The 20,304-nt window shown below is 31.3% G+C and overlaps 2 protein-coding genes across 2 annotated transcripts; both read right to left on the reverse strand.

Annotated features, from left to right (window-relative positions):
* Window positions 1-733: 733 nt before the first annotated feature.
* Window positions 734-6,478, reverse strand: LOC132737448 (serum paraoxonase/arylesterase 2-like). The gene is made up of 9 exons (XM_060724739.1): window positions 6,350-6,478; window positions 5,444-5,514; window positions 5,112-5,167; window positions 4,635-4,788; window positions 3,866-3,986; window positions 3,233-3,433; window positions 2,691-2,772; window positions 1,819-1,947; window positions 734-1,435 (listed from the first exon to the last, which is right to left on the reverse strand). The coding sequence occupies exons 1-9, from the start codon at window positions 6,412-6,414 to the stop codon at window positions 1,259-1,261; spliced, it is 1,056 nt and encodes a 351-aa protein (XP_060580722.1). The 5' UTR covers window positions 6,415-6,478; the 3' UTR covers window positions 734-1,258.
* Window positions 6,479-12,808: 6,330 nt separating this feature from the next.
* Window positions 12,809-17,454, reverse strand: LOC132737449 (serum paraoxonase/arylesterase 2-like). The gene is made up of 9 exons (XM_060724740.1): window positions 17,245-17,454; window positions 16,926-16,996; window positions 16,480-16,535; window positions 15,917-16,073; window positions 15,468-15,588; window positions 14,793-14,993; window positions 14,078-14,159; window positions 13,560-13,691; window positions 12,809-13,096 (listed from the first exon to the last, which is right to left on the reverse strand). The coding sequence occupies exons 1-9, from the start codon at window positions 17,307-17,309 to the stop codon at window positions 12,923-12,925; spliced, it is 1,059 nt and encodes a 352-aa protein (XP_060580723.1). The 5' UTR covers window positions 17,310-17,454; the 3' UTR covers window positions 12,809-12,922.
* Window positions 17,455-20,304: the final 2,850 nt, after the last annotated feature.

Here is a 20,304-nt window from a genome sequence, read left to right on the forward strand (position 1 = left end):
AAAATTGAATAGATGCGTCTGATTTGTTGATATATCTTCTGATTCATGTTAGACATTTTCTCAGTTCTAAAACATTGCTGTATGTAATTGAGTTTATACCAAAAATGCTGAATAGAAGATATGGATGAAAATGAAATCGAAGAAGTTGCAATACAACCGGACAATGTAATGTAGTTACAGGTTCGCATCCAGTGTTGATTGTTTGTTTCACTGAATTCATTATCTTAGTTTCAATGGATCTTATCAGAAGCAAGACAAAAGTCATCGTAAAAGGTTCTTATCCTGCAACTAGCAGGATAAGCAGGCTTGTGTTATTGAAATTACAAAAAGAATTAAAAGCGCTTTATAAGTGCAAACGTTTTTCACATATATAAAATTACTACGGGCATATGTATTTCTCACATTTAACGTCGAAGCAACGAAAATTGCAGCATCAATAGCATATCAAAAATGAAATCATCTCAAGATGGCACGTGCATTATTGAGTACTTTTTGTTACAAATAACTTTTTATAACTAAAGGCTTTCAATGTTTCTTGATTAAACATTTCATCATTTTACTATGTTTTAGTGATCCGCTAGGTGGCTTGAATAGTATTTTGCACTTACCACTATCAATGGCCGTTTTTGATATACGTTCTTTTCTATTTCACTAATCAGAAACAACTATTTTAAGTTACTTTGCATAATTACTACTTTATTACTTTATTCAAAGCATACAATTAAGCGACAAATCAGTTCAGTATGTTCATCATCATCATCATCTTCATCTTCACCATCATCACCACCACCACCATCATCAACAACAACATCATCATCATCATCATTCTTGTTAAATTGTTATTCATATTAAGTATTTGGGAAAGAATTTGATATTGAAGTTCTTTTATAGTTACATGTATTTGAATGCACATTTGAATATTATTTGTTTTAACAAATGATGGACGAATCACAGTTCTGTCTGTAGATGACATATAATAAAAAAGCCTCAAACTGAAAATGCTTAGGTAAGTGGCGACAAAACCTTACGTTACATCTTAACAAAATGTGTTTGGCATTTTATGGACATAATATTAACTTTTGCGACAACTTATGGTTTGCTGAGGTTACAGAAATCCAACATATAAATATGTCGAACATATAAATATGTCGATGCTGCACAAATTACATTACAAACACTAGTTCCCCTCTGACATACACAACAATAGGTTTTCTGTCCTATAATACCAGGGATCATATGGATAAAAATCACGAATTGTTTAGTTTGGAGTTAGATAATCCACTTTACAAACAACTGTCTGCTCCCTCACGGTTCCGACGATCATCTTCCCGGCGGCGTAGGTTGCGGCTGTCGATCCAGCACAGTTATCTCCGTTATCTTGATAAATAATTTCCATTTCAGAAACTGAGTTGTCCTGCATCTTTACTCGAACGACCTGGAATACAAACAAGAATGTTAATTTCCACATGCAACGTATGCATAAATTCTGTAGTAAGTATTTACAATTCCTCTGGTTTTAATTGAAACTCCGCCTCCCTTAAACACACAGAAAAACACACAAAAGACAACAACAAAAACAACAACAACAACAGCCCCCACACTATTAGAATTGATAAAACAAACGAACAAAACACTATTATCATTACAATTCATACATAATTTTTAATTTATTATCATAGTATCTGGAGCAATCAAGTTCAGTTAGGTGTTTACATTATTTAAACTTTTTTGAAATATCATTTTGGAGAAGCCCTGAAAGATTATACAATTTAGCCAGAAGAAACTCCTCCACTCTAGAAAAGTTGACATCCGTTTTACCTGACCAACAGGGCGCGACCCGAAAAATAAATCAACGATTCTCCAAGTAACAGGATGACAACCAATCCACAGATCTCCGGTGTCAGGGTCTACTTCAATATTGTCAATTCCAGTACCTGTGTACGTACTCTAATGTACAAAAAATATTGTTTGTGAGTACGTAACTTTACAAATAAATAGGAACATAAATGCATCGTTTCGATAGTTATAGACTTTTTTAAAATATATCGATCATTTCATTTTGGAAAAGAAAAATTTTCTATTTCGTGAAAGATCCTGTAACTCGTTTTTTGTATGGTTTGATATCATATATATAAGGATAGGGATTCTTATTTTCTATATTTGATATCATATATATAATGCTCAAATGAAGATTGATTTATAAATATTTTAAATTCCAAAAAGCATTATTTGTAAAGATATTACCGACTTTACAATTCATGTTAATAAAGGGAGGTAACTAGAAATTTATTTTCAATAAAATCCAAGTCAAATTTGTCAATAAGAAATGAATGCATATATTTTAATGATTACATATAATATGAACAAATATTTGCAATACAATGTTTGAAAATTGTTTTAGAAGCATAATTATATACATAATATATATAATTTATCTTAAGTGTGGTAGCAACCTGAATTACAACAAATACTTATATTTGATGAACGACCTAATGGGTGCAGATCCAGACAAATATTCATGTACTTTGATAGATAATATACTATGCTCGTATTGGGTAGAATACTTTAATTGCAGACATTAAATTTTATTGAAATTCAGGGAAATTCTTACTGTCTCTCATCAAATAATTTCAACACTGATTGTAAAAATATTGTGCAGCCACAATTAAAGTAACTGTATTGAAACTTACCCAGATTTCAGCAAGATTATTTGTCGAGTCTCTACGAAAACCTCGCAATGTCTTTGTTCCCCATTCTGCAACATAAACTACCCTAAAAGATAAATAAAAACACCCTGATAATGAACTTAAAATTAAGGAAAATATAATTATAATATATGCTTCAATTTATAGTTAAATTTAATTGATGTTAAGAAATGTTTAAAATTCAATGATTCAATATTTTTTATTTGTTTTTTATTTACATTTAACCGATATAAGTACATGAATTATATAAGTGTCCCCTACAAAAACTTGCAAACACCACATGTATATTTGAGCCGCGCCATGACAAAACCAACATAATGGGTTTGCGACCAGCATGGATCCAGACCAGTCTGCGCATCCGCGCAGTCTGATCAGGATCCATGCTGTTCGCTATCAGTTTCTCGACTTGTAAAAGGGTTGGTAAGCGAACAGCATGGATCCTGATCAGACTGCGCGGATGCGCAGGCTGGTCTGGATCCATGGTGGTCGCAAACACATTATGTTGGTTTTTTTTTGTTGTATCTTACTTTTTGTCAGGTGAGATGTTTATTCCATTGGGCATGTAGTATCCGGTTGCAACTTCCCTAGCTTTGCGACCATCATAGTAAAATATCCCGCCAAATTTCATCCCACTGAACATTTCCATGTTATATCTTTTGAAGTCGCGGAAACGGGCGAATTTTGTGATGTAGAATTTATCTTTTCCGACCACAACCAAATCGTTCATGCTGCGAAAATAATTAATGTTAATAATTATGAACGTTTGTTTTTTCAACTACAAATTTATTTTAAAATACCTCTAGTTTAAACATTATCAAGAGAATATATGTTGTGAACAGAAGAAATTTGTCAAGGTTCTTGTTGAAACGCAGTATAAAAAACTCATTCTTTATAATTAGATTACTTGCAGCTATAACAGTAATTTGTAACAAAGCTGGCAAGATAAAGAAGTAATGTAACAGTTAAGTATTATTTCGTAACAAATCTTACCAAAGATACCATATTTGTAATGACAAATATATTGTTCGAGTATGAACGAGTACATACAAAAATGTATTGTACAAATACTGCGTCAGTTAGAACAAATATAATATATTGTTGTTGAAATATTCTTGTGTGAAATAAAAAATAGTTTAAACAAACTATGAGGATGAACGTACAAGTCAAAGTTTGGGTCTGTTATTGTCCGGACATAGTTTAAGGTCAATGAAGTTAGGACCTCAAAAACCTCTATGCGATCTTCTGGTTTCGGATGACAGATCACATACAAAAACAGCTGATCTAAAACAAGCAAAGAAATGAACGTGACCTTCATATTCGACAAAATAAATGAAAATGTCACAGACTTACTGCATATGCCTATTTAAAACAAACCTCAATCCTTTGGTATATTAATATGATACGGATCATTACTAGAATAAATAAGGAAAAGCCTTAGAATCATGAAATAATATTTTTAAATAACGATAACTTTATGTTAATGATAGAAAACTATTTCTCGTATGTTAATGTATAATCCATATTAAATAGAATCTACGAGCTCTAACTTAGAATACAAAAGTTCGAACTAAACAGTTTACATTTCTTTGTTTGCAAATTGCCGAAACCTAAAAAAAATAAGCTTAAGGAAGATCAGAAATATTCATGCAACATCTATCATGCTCAAATTTCTGGAAAGATAAACAAGCGAAAATGAACAATTGGGCGAGTAATTATTTCATCATACGATGCAAAAATAAAATGATTTTATGGCCGCCAAACTCCAATGAATGTATTCTTTATTAAATAAGTTGAGAAATGTATACACATTGCTTTTATGTACACCGTCAGTAGAAATCTAGTCCACGCTCCATCGTAATGTAATTTATCTAAAATAGAATAATAACGACATTTCTACATCTTAACATAAATGTAAGACTAATTACAGACCTGTGTCAGGATCTCTCCACGTGCTAATTCCATGCGGTGCTGACATAAAATCGGCCCTCGCAGGTTTATTGGTGATGTTCAATGTCGTCACTTTATTTCCATTTTTCAGATCAACAGCTTTAATCTGCCCTGGTGGTCCTAAAAACTCAAATCCCTAAAATACGAACCACCGCTATGAAACACATTACTGTGCTATAAACTACACATCATTAAATTGACACAAATATATTTTAACAATTTTAACATTTTCATGTTACAGGGTAAGATATCCTACCAAATTCAATTGTAGGGATATTTCAGATATCGAAAACATATACTTTATTAAATTTAGATAGCAAAATGACTAAATCGAAGAAAATCGGTAGGTTTCATGAAAATGCGATCAAGTATTATTGAAAAATTATTTCAAATTCATGAAAGTAATTTTATGTTCAGAAAAAATACGTATTAAGTCAATTAGATTTTAACTCATTTTACCGTTGATATCAGAATAATACCGTCTCCTATATGTGTAACATCCTCCGATCCACCATCTACAAATATCGCAAAATAAACAATACTTCATTCACAAAATTATTTTTTTTACAAGAAAATATGAGGAAAGTCTTGGTGATAACAAACACATGCAGTTACATTTTGTAATGTATCTCTTGTATTTAGTGCTTTCATGATAATAATAAATGATGAATAAATATCCTGCTTTTTTCAGTTCATTTTTTTTGCAACGTCAAGAAAATAAATTTAAGAAATAACAACAACAACACGTGCGCGCACACACATAGTGAAAAAAAGAAAGTATATTGTCTTACTCTTTAAAATGGTTTCACAAGAGCCTGGGGTTACATTCATTACAGCATCATTGTCCCAATCAAGCCATTGCCTAAAATTTAATCATTTAGTTAGAAGTATAATTTGAATCGGAACGCCTCGCCGATAATTCATAATAATCTCGAATAGGTATAGAAAGTAGTTTTAACACTTGACCTCCGATGTAAATATATAAATACATACTATATGTATTGAGTAGCAAATGTATTTATTTGACATCCATGGTTGTTAAAATATTATGATTGAAACGTATGTATGATTGAAGACTGCACATTGACATACAATTATAATCAAATCAACAAGATAACATTTTGTACAATCATTATATAAGAGTCCTTTGTAAACTTTCACTCTTACATTTATATATTTTCCGAATAAAAATCGACTTTTACTGGTAATAATGAAATAAACACAGGCAACAAATTCCAGTCTTTACTTACATAAATATAAATGCAAAAGCGTACAAAATGTTTTGCAATATAACGGCGTTAAATTAATCATTTGTGTACGTGTGAAACGTTTCAAATGGGATTCGAAATTTGATAAATGTAAATGTATTAAATTTATATTATCTTGCACATTATCTATATTTTATCTTTACTTTAAATGGTTCAAAAGCGCACACTGTTATATCACAAATTTAAAGTACACAATGCTTTATTGATTAGAAAAAGTTATCATTGAACATGGCAAAACAATTATAACGGATATTAAAATAGATACGGAGGACGCGACATTAATAAAGTGCATCTTAATTTTGAACATACCGCTTTTTTTCTTTTTTGAAAATGAAAATTATAACGCAATTATATCTTTATACAACCTTTTCGTCAAACAAGTATTATGGCTACTGAAGAGTGATAAAGATGTATTAAAGAATGACGTACCTGTAATTAAGCAAAAAGTTTATGCTGAATCCAAGAAGTGCAATTTTAATTGCTGCCGACAACATTATTACACAATTTCTTTTCCACTACCTTTTTCTTACACAATTTCAATTTTACTCAAACAACATATAAGAAACATTATTAACTGTTCGATATAAATAGTAACCTTTATTTCGACTACATCAATTTAACAAAGAAAAGAATACATAAAGACAAGATAATAATAACCATCATGATTAAAATGTGTTTCTTGTCAAAATATGTTGTTGTCTTTTTCTGTAGAAAGGGTAAACGTGTGTTTTATCATGTTATTCGTATGGAGTTGGAACATTTAGGATGCGTATCGTATAAAGTTAATAATATAGAAATATTCCTGATAAAGATAAAAAAATGTAAAGAACGAGCTATTTTGACTTTAATACAATAGAAGTTTGACTCAGATACATGGCCAGCGAGTTACATTTTGAAATCTGTCACAGGACATCAAAAATCAAAATAAAAAAGTTTTTAAATTTAATGAAAATATTACAATTTGTTGAGGCTTAATTGACCTTTAAAACCTGCCAGAGACAAGCAGTTATAATGAAACGGTTTTTTACCAGTGTATAGCTATGTCAGCCTTCAATACCTACATCACAACCATAACACCAAAAAGGCTACTAAATATTACAATTTTGATATTAAATGCTGGGGTATCCATCACCAATATTTAACAATGTTTCATACTGATCACTAATCATTGTCTGTTGTATTCCAAATCAAATACAGATAAAGATTTTCTCACTTTTGTATACATACGAAATTAAACCAAATTAAATCAGAAGAAAGGAATTGAAAAATGTCTTTCCATTGTAATGAGACAATTCCGTGATATAAATCTATATTAGCAGTGTTGGCAATATTTAAAGGGAGACACAGGCAAAATTTTCATATTTTCGTTTTTCATTAATTATTCTGTAAATAATGTCCTCAAAATGAATATACTAGGCAGTCACAGGAACAATTCTGTTCTCATTTTAAGTATTAAATGATGGTTTTCTAACCTGACCCACGTGGGTCAGGTTAGAGCCTTAAGATTTCACAATAGTTGTCACAGTGAACTTTGGAAACGTTAAAAAACATAACAAATGAATGACTTCATACAATATCCACAGCATCTGTTATTTCTGTAATTTTCAGCGTTTGTCTAAGTCACAAAACTCGTTTTTTAAACTTCTCAGTGATTCTGGCGGCTTCTAAATTTCGTTCAACATATATAGGTATATTTACGCTTCAAAACCCCAAATATATAGACTTTAATACAGCAATTCATTCTGGGATTTTGAAAAAAAATGCCATTTTAGCTTGATTTGAATTCATAAGATCATTTTAATATTTTTGTCATTAATTTGCCTGAGTTTCCCTTTTAGCTTATATTTAGCTTGTTATCTAAATGTTATACTGTAAAATCCTTAAACAGTTCTATTATGTATAGAAACTCCACTTAAAACGATATCGCTTATAACGATATACCCCTTATACCGATGCTGCTTTTAAATTGTTTGCATCTCGGAGATAACGATATCCGGATATGACGATATCAATTCGGCGATTCTATAAATATCTTTATAAGTGGAGTTAACTGTATACGAAGAATTAAAAAGCAAAACTAGTTTTTGAAGGTACGAAAAAAAATCAAATATTGCAAACAAACCCTTGCCTCATAGAAAATAGATTAAAATCTTAAGCATTCCGTTTTTGTCAAATACATCTACATTAAGCTTTCAACTAACGTATGACTTAAATATTTTAAAACATAAAGCACCGAACATGACGACCTTACTATACTGATACCTATGTGTGCTTTTACATTTATCATATAAAGTTAATCTCCGAGTTAAAGGTAGTCCGCCCGATATTTTCTAAATGTTTTCTAACATATTTTATTCATAATATGCTCTTTATTTTTTGAATGATCCTTTCAATTTGAGTAGTTCAAATAATGTTGCTTTACAACATAATCTGTGTCAAGTTTTAATTGTTTGAATGTTTTTTTTCTTCAAATAAATTATTTTTGTAGTACAAAGTATGGTAAGCATTTTTTATTTATTTAAATTATATTTTGTATTATTATAAATATCTATTTTGATTATTATTGTTTTAATAAATTAAAACGTAGGCATTACAATCTTTGCCAATCAGTAACTTTTGTTCAAAATATCTTATTAAATATGACTTACATTTTAATTTCATGATCGCATAGTTCTCGTATCAATTTTGTTTTACATAATAGGCGTGGGGTGTGAAACAAATTAATAGGCAGCTTGCGACTTCAAAAAGACAAAAAGAGGATCTTGTTCAGTTAATTCTTCTGCCAAAAAGAAAAAAAAGTTGATGTGACTGAGTTTGTTTATGGTTGGCAGTGGTGTATGCAAGGTACTGTCAACAAATATGTTTTAAAAAATTAATGCCATCTCTAAAATAAAACATAAAAACAGTATTTAAAGAAATTAAAACATTTACGCACTTATACATTTTGACCAGGAAAAAAGTTCATTACTATATCATTTATGAAATATCTAAAATTCATGTTATAGTAAGAAAGATGAAAATATCTTTAAAACAGCTTTCTTAAATTAGAAAAGAGTGGCACAATTTGTCTACAAATTTCAGAATATCAACGTACAATGCTGGGAATAAAGTAATACCTCTGTTCATCCCAGTTAATCGACAGAAATAGTAAGCACATTTGTATCTAGTAGTATTTTATTTCAGTACATAAAGTTCATCACAAAATTTTGTTTATCGTTCATATATACAAATCACAGTCTTATCTGGACTGGCCCTCAGTTAGTGATATAAATTGTGAATGATATAAATCTGCCATGGAATAAACATGTATACATTCACACATATTCAAAGTTCATATGATAGTTTCTAGGTCACCATATGGATAACAAAATTCCTGAAATAAAAGTACATTCATGTGAAATAGCACAAATCTTATTAAACATACTTTGTATTTGGTTAAACAATATAAATATTTAAAATTGTCTTTGAAATATATGAATATATGTAAACGTATGTCGTTCAATTATATGTTATAGATATATTTCATGTTTATTATTAACGTTTATTTATCAAGGTAAAAAAATACCTATTAGTCTAATAAATATATGTTCTTTCTGTTTTATATAAAAAAGACTAGCAAAATCTTATAAACATTTATAAAGGCTCAATTAAAACTAACAATCAAAATCAAAATATTAAATAATCAAAGTACTGAAAGTGATACAAACTGCAAGTAATGTAATACAAATACGTAAATGGGTAAACAAGTATACTCTGAGGCTAAGGTTTCAACTTGCCCTAGTATGTATACTACTGAAATACATTGTATTATAAGTACGTATTATCACATTTTAATAGGTTACTAGGTTCTGGGAAGGGCTTAATCTAATGTTGTAAGAACTTGTTGCCCAACCCATTTGCATTTTGATATATACTCATTATTTGTATGATATGTTTGTTAACATGTATTTAATGCAATAAAATATGTTTAAGCTAAACTAGGTTACAAATTTATATCCCTGAGTTTTGTTCTCTTGTTTATTTTCATTTAATCGTGCATGTTGTATGAAAGGATATATAAAGAAAAGTTATTAATCGTTTCTAAGACATTTAGATGTTAAAAATCGACCATATATACCTAACTAAAGAATGCAGTTGGAGTACATCGGGTACTAAAGCAGCTGACCAACAGAATGCATCCCTAGGAAAAGGCTAACTAAAATAATTAAATAAATTGCTTGTGTATCTTAGCTATAAAGCATGGCAATGGTAATCTTCAAATACCGTTGAACAATCAGGGATCACATGCGTCGCCTAAAGTTAGCCAATTGTATGTTGCAGCTAATATGTAGCAGAAGACACAAAATCACGAACAGGCCAAGATGCGCCTTTTTCCAAGTGCCATAACTCCTGTCAAAAACCATTTAACCTGATACCCGTTTAATTAGCGCCGATGCAAGAACATGAGGTACCGATCAATTATGTAAATTGCTTTTAAATGTAATTGTATCAGTTGTATTAGAAAAGAAGTCCGGAAGAAACTTTAAAAATACAAATCAGTAAAGGGCTATAACTCAATATACAAAATCACTGAACCGGAAAATGCTGACAATTTGCACAACTCGACGTACTGCTGGTCATTACTGTGACGTTTGGTTAAAATTGTACAAGTACAGTAGTTTCTGAGGAGTAGTTCGGACAATCTTCTGTGTAGCTGGCAACACAAAAATTATAAACAGACCAAAATATCTTTTTCATTCAAGAGTAATTTCCACAAGCACTGGAGCTAGTGATTAATCCTGTAAAATTTCATTGAAATTGCATCAGTGGTATCAGTGGAGAAGTCCGGACAAAACTTGTTAAAACTAGAACTGCCACTATCATGGCGTGAATACCCCCGCATACCACTTTGTCAGAATCAACAGTGGCCATTTAGAGCTCAAGGACAACCTCCCTGCCAAATCTGAGGTTACTAAGCCAGTACATTGCTAAGTTATGTATTCTACATGCTTCAAATGTGAAAATGTCAAAATCAATACATTGCGGACAGGACATTCTTTAGCAATTGAGAAGAAAAGCTTTTTTTTGTCCAGGTCCCTGTGACCTTGACCTTTGACCCAGTGACCTCAAAATCAATAGGGGTCACATTATTGTGATGATCAACATCCATGCCAAATATGAAGACTGTGGTTCAAAGGAATCTTAAGTTAATGGGTGGACAAACTTTTTGAAGTCAAAGTCCCTATGACCTTGACCTTTGATCCAGTGACCTCAAAATCAAAAGGGATCATCTACTAATCATGATCAACATCCATGCCAAATATGAAGACTGTGGGTCAAAGGAATCTAAAGTTATTGGGCAGACAAACTTTTTGAAGTCAAATCCCTGTGACCTTGACCTTTGACCTGGTGACCTCAAAATCAATAGGTGTCATCTACTAATCATGACTAACCTCCATGCCAAATATGAAGACTAAGGGTCAAAGGAATCTTAAGTTATTGGGCGGACAAGAAAAAACCGACGGACAGCCGGACGACGGCCGGACGGACAAGCTGATTCCAGTATACCCCCCTTACAACTTTGTTGTGCGGGGGTATAAAAAAGAATCATTACACGGCCATAACCGGAAAAATGCCGAAATTGCATTAGTAGTTTCTGAAGAGTAGTCAGGACAAGTTTTGTGACAGATTAAAAGACGGACGGATGGACTGACGGACGATCAAACAAATGAGAAGTGATCCCTATATGTCGCGGCAAAAATCAATTAAAACTAATATTTCAAATGCTGATTGCAAAGTATAATCAGACGCAAATCACAACGATCTATGTTATCGAAATATATATCTCGTAAATGGATTGTATTCATAATGTTCTCTCTTTCAGATTCAGTTCATGTTCGCCCTTCTAAATCTAATACTGATAACGTGAATAAGTGATGAATCCATCTTTGACAGTCATCCACTTATTTAAATGAGGCAACGAGAAGACATTTCGGTAAAGCCGTTTAACTAACATGTGACAGTTTACGTACGTGATGGTACATTTCCATCAATATGGCAATCTACAGCAATTCAAATATTTGTTAAAAGTAGCTAATCGCGCATGGTATAGATATGACGTTTTTGGAAAAGCAACATATCTTTATCATCTGTCACTATCTAACAATGACATTAAGTAAACTTTCCTTGTCTACATGTGCTTCATTTTTTACTGCACCCTTTTGCAAAATTACCATTACGATATTCTAGCTATGAATTAGACGAGTTGACAACAAAGCCTTTTTTGCTCTTTGTCTTCATCCAGAATCACGTCGTCAACATGTCAATTATGATCTCCATGCAAAGCAGTGTAAGGGAGCCACTAGCATTCTTTAGGACACTTTAAGTTAAACGATTCATACCTTAGACGTTTTGAACCTCTTGTATCAATTGCTTACACTTGCAAGAGGTTCAATACGTCTTAGGTATTTCAATACGTCTAAGGTATGAACGTTTTGTCTAACTAAATTCTTTAATCTGCAATGCCAATTTTTGTAAAAAGGCAACATCTATAAAGTAAGTTAAGATGTCTCTGAATCGAATTATTTTCATTATCAATTCAGAAGATAAAACTGTCCTGTTTTATCAAAGATTAACAGAAATCAGGTCAATATCGATTTCCTCCATTGATGACATTTTAAAGCAATTAAGAACCACTCTTACAAATTTGATAACTTGACCACAAAAAAGGAAAAGATATTATTTGATACAATGTCGTAGCATTATAGCATTATCTGAAAACTTAAACTATATCTTGGTCATGTTTTGCATAAATGCGATTGATATAAAACTTTAAATATGTTCTACAACAAACACTTCTCATTATGGAAAACAAACAACATAATATTCCAGAAAGTTAATTTTATTCTATTTCTCAAATATGCATCAAAACACTACTAAAACATGGAGACATAATTTAGTTTTTTTTTAAATAATGTTGGTTATATATAGGCACACCTGCTATAAAATATATTATTATAATCATCATTTTGTAAGATATTTCACATTGCAGACAACGGTCTGCTTGTAGACTGTTCCAATGATAAGTTTATCTTTCTGGTAACTAGCTACAGTTGAACCACTGCATTCTGTACCGTCATCCATGTAGATTTCTTCGACATCGTCAACAAGAGAGTCTCTTATCTTCACACGTATCACCTTGAAATAAATTTCTTGAAATATGAATACCATTTTCACTGTGGTATCAGTCCATTTTAGAAATAACCTGTTTATGTTAATTTTATAATATCAGAATACATTAAGGAAAGTCCAAAATGAATCTAAATCTTGCCAGATGAGCATGCAGTTATACAGTTAAAGGTAAGAAAAAACCAGTATTTTTTCTAATATAAGATCAGACACTAATAGATTAGTTCATTTAACTAATTTCTAATATAAAATTAAAAAGTAATGTTATCAGTTTGTAATAAAATATGAGAAGGAATATGTAAAGACTAGCAGTAATACAATGCAAAAGTTTTGTCTCGATTCATCTGACGAGTAAACTATAAAGACTAAACGACGCGGCACAGTCGTTTTCTTTTTCTGAACACTGAAGCATGTAACACAACTATTCAAAATCATTTCCAGTATAAGTGACATTTCATAGACATAAACCTACCTGAGACGGAGGCGTTACGCCAAATATGTTTAAGAAATCCACAATCATCCACGTAGTTGGATGGCACCCTATCCAAAGATCTCCTTTCTCGTCTACCTCAATATTGTCAACACCGGTACCCATATCTATATCCTAAAACAAATTATATGCAAACACATGAAGACATTAATAACTGGACCCAGTGGTCATACAAAATGATGTAGATTTTTTAACCTTGATGAAAGAAAAGAAAACAATATCGCCAAATTGATAAGAATTACATATAGATTAACTGATATAATTTGATTAATAGTTTAAGTTATACGAATACGTATCTCGCGGATAAATATCACAAATGACTTTCACATACAATCATTTTATTTTCAAATTCAAAATGTGTACGCAACATGATCTAAACTTTTTTCATCGCGCAATGTTGTAAGTATAAATCTATTTTAAATGACAATTTATATAGTCATGCGAAATAATTATATTCAAATTATTATATGTATCTGTATTAAATAGATCGTATTTCATACCCATGCTTTTACAAGGTTGTTGGTCGAGTCACGTCTGAATCCGTAAAGCCTCTGGCCTCCCCATTCCGCCATATAGATCATACTGGACAATACAAAAAATCCATGTCTTTACAAAACTTAATAGCAACATCTTAAAAGAATCAATGGTTTTGGAAAATAATCTATCAATGATCTTAAAAATTGCTTTTTCTAAAAGCAGTTAAAAGTAATGTAACAAGTACAATCACTGAACCTGTCTTCAGTCGAAGTAGTTCTACAGGATGTTAGACACATCATTTAACATTTCAACGAATAAGAAGACATCCAGCTTCATAAATCAAACATATGAACACCTCGAAGCGGAGATCAAAACTTAGGTCTTCAAATGCGATGCACAATAATTATTCACAATATTAACACTACTAAACAACTACTAAACCAACTATCTGATTTAAACGTGATCTTTTACGTTTCAATGAAGAACAACTAAAAATATTTATTATAATTTGTTAATTGATCTTAAACTTTAGGAAATATTAAATAACACGAGCATTTATTATTTTCAACATTTCCAAACGTCAAAGTGAATTCAAGTAGAATTCTGCTCACTGTTTCCTGTTCTTGTCCTTTTTTGACCAATATGCTTTGAAAATGGTTAAAAGATTTACAGAAACAGTGCTACCCCCGAAACTTATACACATATTTTTAAGGATACAAAATCATATGTTTCACATACCTTTTGTCTGGTGATATGTTGATTCCATTCGGCAAGAAATATCCTGCGGAAACTTCTCTTGCCTTCCTACCATCATAATAAAAGATCTTGCCTTGTCTTAGATGGGAAAGATGTTCAAATAGAATACTATTTGTGTCACGGTACATAGTGTACTTAGTGATGTAGAACTTGTCAACATCAACTGCCACTAGATCGTTCATGCTATAAAAGAGACACACAGAATTAATGCTTGTATTTACAGAGATAAAAACATAGTATTTACATATACATATTACACTGACTTTATTTCGAAGTTGGGAACATGTTATGCATTTCTTTATCCGGTATTGCATCGGCTAGAGGAATAAAACTTTGTTTTCTCGTTTTACAGGTGATTGAAGGCTTAATAACTTAATCCTACTCCATATGCTGGAATTGACAGTGATTATCCTTTGTGGTGTATTAATATTCACTAAAACCATTTTGATATATTCATTTGTTGCATTAGTTGTATCCATAATTTTAAAATGCTTATAACGTCATGTTTTTTTCAGATAATGCACTATGCTAGTTCTTTTCAACTAATAACTTCTATATATAACTAATATGTTTTATAATTATACAAGGAATAAATTCAATTTGCAAAATGTACATTGAATTTGTAAAATTAGACGTAGAAAGTGAATCAATACATACTAAGTAAAACTTGGGTCGGTTATGGTCTTTATGTATTTTAATTGTAATGGCCACAACACTTCAAACACACGAATTTTGTCCTGAGATGGTGGATGCGTCAGCACATACAGAAAAGTTCTTCCTGAAAGAAAACAAACAAACAAACAATAAACATTAAATACATGTATATTTCTATCATATGACTTTCCTTGTTTTCAATGGAATATAACGATGTCGAATTCTTAACGGAAATAAAGCGTGTTTGTTTAAATAAAGTTAAAGTTGTGATTGTGTTTCTTTCAGTTAGTCATCTGATAGCAAAATTTGACACTTGAAACTCTCCCATGAAAAATAATCAATCATGGCAAATAATTAAAACCAATAAAGAAATATGTTACCATTATATATACTACATTCAAAACAGGTGATGTTGTTTAACCAAATAAATAACGAAAGCAACAGAGACCTACCAGTGTTTGGATCTTTGTAGGATGTCATTCCATGCGGCGAGGCTAGAATATGTTGCTCTGAATCTGGCACATTGGTTTTGTTAAGGGTGATTAGTGTAGGTTTAGCATTTATATCGAGTGCAACAACATCACCAGTCAGCTTCCCAAATTGAAACCCCTTTAATAGTCGCAAAACATCGTTGATAAAATGTAAACATGATATATCAAACATGCATGTATGTATGTTTTACGAGAAAAGGTGGCGTTGTGAACGCATCTGAACATTTCTTTTTCCATTTCTAATCATTGTTGTGACACGGCATATTAAAAGAAAGTTACGGCTGGAAATGACATTTTTGAAATGTAACATATCTAGTCAATAACTAAATGTAACATTAATTGTTTGGAATAACTAGTACGTCCAAACGTCACCATTAACTAAAATATTAAAATACTATATGAGCCTTGATGTCTATAGCTTTGAAATACATGTATCACTACGAACATATGCCGTCATCGATGACTTTAACATGACAAAATATCATTGACAGGAGTGCAAAGACTACAAGTACAGAAATTGTTACCGTTGATATGAGGAATATTCCATCGCCAATATAAACAAGATCTTCAGAACCACCATCTGTGAAATAAGTTATTGAGGAAAAATATAACTATAGAGCTATCACTCTTAAAAAATAGAAAATGATATATACCAGCGTAAAGAAAGATCTTCAATCATAAATCCTGTAAATCGTGGACCGTAAAGAACGATATATACATGTAGCTTGTTATAAAATATAAATAAGATCTGGGACGGGCAAACACAAAATCCGTCAAATTACCATTTTTGCGAATACCAATTTTAGTGGTATTATTAGACGTAACAATTTTTATGTGATTTCCTTGGTATTCTTTATTTAAACATGGAATAATGCTAACATCATGCATGTTCATGTTGTGTGTCCTTGCGGAACGTATCGTCTGCAAAAAAAATGAAGAAATTTTTGTTTACAAAATAGCATACATGTACCTTCTGCAACTGTTTTACATGGTCCAGGTCGCACTTTCAAGAGTCTTCCCTGATTCCAATGAATCCAGTCCCTATTAAACAAACAGAGAAAATTTGATCGAAGAACATCATTTGAATATTGCATGAAGATAACACGAAATGGTTTTGACGAATAATGCATTTCAGTGCGTTATTCATGTCATCAATTTTAAAATTTATCGTCGTTTGAATTCTGTCTGACAGATTTGAGCAATTGTAGAACTATGATAACAGCTTTTTGGAATGACTTAGAACAATTCTTTTGTTAAGCAGAATAAGACAAAACATATAAAACACTTACCTGTAAAATAGAAAGTAATTGAAAACAATTCCGAGCAAAACTAAAAAGACACCGGTTGACAACATGCCACTTTTCTTTAAGATTTAACTTGCATGAAAATATTTGCAACACTAAGAACTTATTTTCTGTTCTAATTTTCTACTTTAGAAACAAACTGTACTGTAAAAGAATCTTGTAGAAGGGCAGTTATCAGTTCAAAAGAGTAAACCCGGTCTCATTAACTGGAAAACGCTGACGTTTTCATAAACAACTTCGAGATATCAGAGTAACATAAATCAATGACTTTCAACACCGGAAAATAAATATACTTTGACTGACAAGGTTTATCTTGCTTGTCAGATATGAACTAGTTCATATTACGATATAAGTGACAGTTAAAGTAAATATTTGATGTACTCTAAAACCAGGTGGATTTTTTCACATGGTCTGTGCCATAAAACCATTATGAATCTATCTTACTTTTCTATGAACCTTTCTTCGCTTTGTCTGAAATTATTTGGGACGGTCTATAAACAAAACTATTTGATTACGATTACGATCCAGAAATTAACGAACGCTGATTCAACATTTGCTCATTTTTCCCGTCAAAAGAAACCAAAAATCATCCATTTCAAAATCAGATTGTGATGTTAAATTAATGTTTATGATAGATGAAACAAATTATATTGTGTTATACGTCATGAAATACAGAAATCTGACTTTTTACCTAGAAACATAGATTTTAATTCAGTGCAATTTAGAAAATAGTTATTTACAATGACTGACCTAAGCACTCATGATTATCTGTATCACGAAAGTCAGAAGCATAAAAGAAATGTAGAATTGAGAATGTAGAGCCCTTGTTTATATAATAAATTATATTAAAAATATCTCGATTTCGAAAACGATTTCGGAAATTCCCATTTTTAACGTAACAATCCTACCCCGGGAAATTTAAATACCCCTGAAAGTCTGAAATATTGAACTACAGTGGTATTCATTGAATCCATTGTGAATTTCGTTGGACATTCAAGAAATATAGATGTAAATAACACTCATATTTACGTATCACAAGTTTGATAACTGATCATTTTGGCATATTCTTATTTTTGTCTGCTTGAAAGAGAATTGCTGACTACATTTGCCGATGTCACTGACTTTTATAAAGAATGCCTCCTTGATATTATTGTGTTTGATATTCATGCTGTAAAACTATTTGACATATATGAAATTGACAAGGAAAGTATTTTATTAATCAGGTATTATCAATTAAGTACTATTTATGGTATAGAAAAGGTCAATTTACAAGTCATATATAGAGTTCTGAATGACACGTTTACAACGGACATATAAATAAAATTACTCACTTTAACAAATTTGCTCTTATATCTAATATAATAAAAATAAGGCTAAGCCTCGGAGCGAGTTGTTTGACAGAATTAATCAAACATTTCACCATTATCATGTTATGACCATATTTATGAAACCCATCATGGTCTTCGACGGCTGCACACTGCATACTACGTATTAAGATATCAACACACTAAGAACTGCACACTTTCGGCCTCACAATGCTTTTAATAATATTACGCACTATTTTCAACTTTTCATTCAATTCATGTTTGTATTGAAGATAAAATGAATTATCTCTATGGAGATAAAAAATCACTTAAAATCAAAGTTCGTTATTAATAATTTAATTTCCCACGGAAGGTGATATTGACAGTATATATTTCTATTTATTGTATATTTATTGATATATTGCTTAAACAAGTATTTAAGACGATTATTTCTCAAAAATGTACAGTAATTTTTTTACGTGCTTTATGATTAATTTCATCACACGATCGTGAATGCGCTAAGAGTCTTATTTTGGGAATAGAAATTTCGCGAAACTTCGTATTAGGATTGATTTTTTAAGATGTTTCAAATGATCGTACTAATTCCTGGCGCTTCTTAAATTATAGTACAGAAAATCTGATTGTACTGATTCCCTTTATGATCCAAAAATAGTAATAGGACAGGGAACCAAAATTACCTCCAATGAAGAGCAGGCAAACTTATTACCTAATATTTTGCTGTCCTCCGGCAAAAGTTTTCAAAGCCATCACTTTTGAAGATACCCAAGTTACTGTAATATTCTCTTTACGAGCAGGCCCGACCTACTCTTCAAGCTCACCATAAGTGACCACAATTAATTGTATAACACTAATACGCTTTAAAGACGCAATATATGGCGATAGAATCTCTCAAATTAGGGTAAAACGAAACGATTTAATTACATGATCATTAGATGCTGTTTTCTGTATATATTTTTCTTAACTTGCTGCCCTTGTCGCCAGTTGGATCTGGTCGTCGACAGATTTGAAATACTTGTCTCTAACCGCTGTGGGTCAAGGGAATTCGATGTGAGAAGTCAATTAGGTAACAAAATATCGGCTTTTGTTGTTTATTTTGTAAAAATAATCAACGGAGAGAACGACTTGTGTCTCCTCTACATTCAAAGCTTTATAGTAACTATTACTGATACTGTGTTGGTAAAACTTGAACACTGCAATTGTTTCTACAAGACTTAGTGTCTTTATTGAAAAACATGGTCGGTACCAAAACTGTGCATTTTTTGTCTACGGTATTGATCTTTTAATCGTAAGATGAACAATCTGTTATGTTATTATAAATTAAATGGTGTGTTATGTTACCTTATGTGTTATGCTATCTTGAAGGAAATAATGTCTTTAGTCATCGTAGGGTCGTGATTTGCTATGTTATCATTAGGAACGCTATGGGTTTAATCAGCTAAAGAAGTAATAAACTCTCAACGCTTGAAATATTGGAATCAATGATCACGATGGACAAGAAATATATGACAACACAGGGTAACACTTGCAGATGTAATATAGAAATAACATCATATATAAAGACACATTTGCAATAGAGGAAATACATGCCGCGTTAGCACTCTTTATCATCTTAAATACAAACAACTTCGTGTATATGTAGAAGAGCTTTGAAAAACTTAACAAACATCTTTGAATAGATCTTTAAAATTTAATTGTCATTCATATAAGGCCTATAAAAAAA

The sequence above is a fragment of the Ruditapes philippinarum genome, unplaced genomic scaffold, assembly GCF_026571515.1.
Source record: "Ruditapes philippinarum isolate M1 unplaced genomic scaffold, ASM2657151v2 ctg1684_1_1_1_1, whole genome shotgun sequence".
NCBI classification, from domain to species: Eukaryota; Metazoa; Mollusca; class Bivalvia; order Venerida; family Veneridae; genus Ruditapes; species Ruditapes philippinarum.

Excerpts from the sequence above, each read along its gene's own strand:
- LOC132737448 (XM_060724739.1), bottom strand. The coding sequence starts at position 6,414 with ATGTTGTCGGCAGCAATTAAAATTGCACTTCTTGGATTCAGCATAAAC. Across the intron at positions 3,434-3,865 it reads ACAGACCCAAACTTTGACTT|CATGAACGATTTGGTTGTGG; the intron begins GTACGTTCATCC and ends TTATTTTCGCAG. Across the intron at positions 1,948-2,690 it reads ATAATCTTGCTGAAATCTGG|AGTACGTACACAGGTACTGG; the intron begins GTAAGTTTCAAT and ends TTTGTACATTAG.
- LOC132737449 (XM_060724740.1), bottom strand. The coding sequence starts at position 17,309 with ATGTTGTCAACCGGTGTCTTTTTAGTTTTGCTCGGAATTGTTTTCAAT. Across the intron at positions 15,589-15,916 it reads CTACAAAGATCCAAACACTG|GAAGAACTTTTCTGTATGTG; the intron begins GTAGGTCTCTGT and ends GTTTTCTTTCAG. Across the intron at positions 13,097-13,559 it reads GCGTAACGCCTCCGTCTCAG|GTGATACGTGTGAAGATAAG; the intron begins GTAGGTTTATGT and ends ATTTATTTCAAG.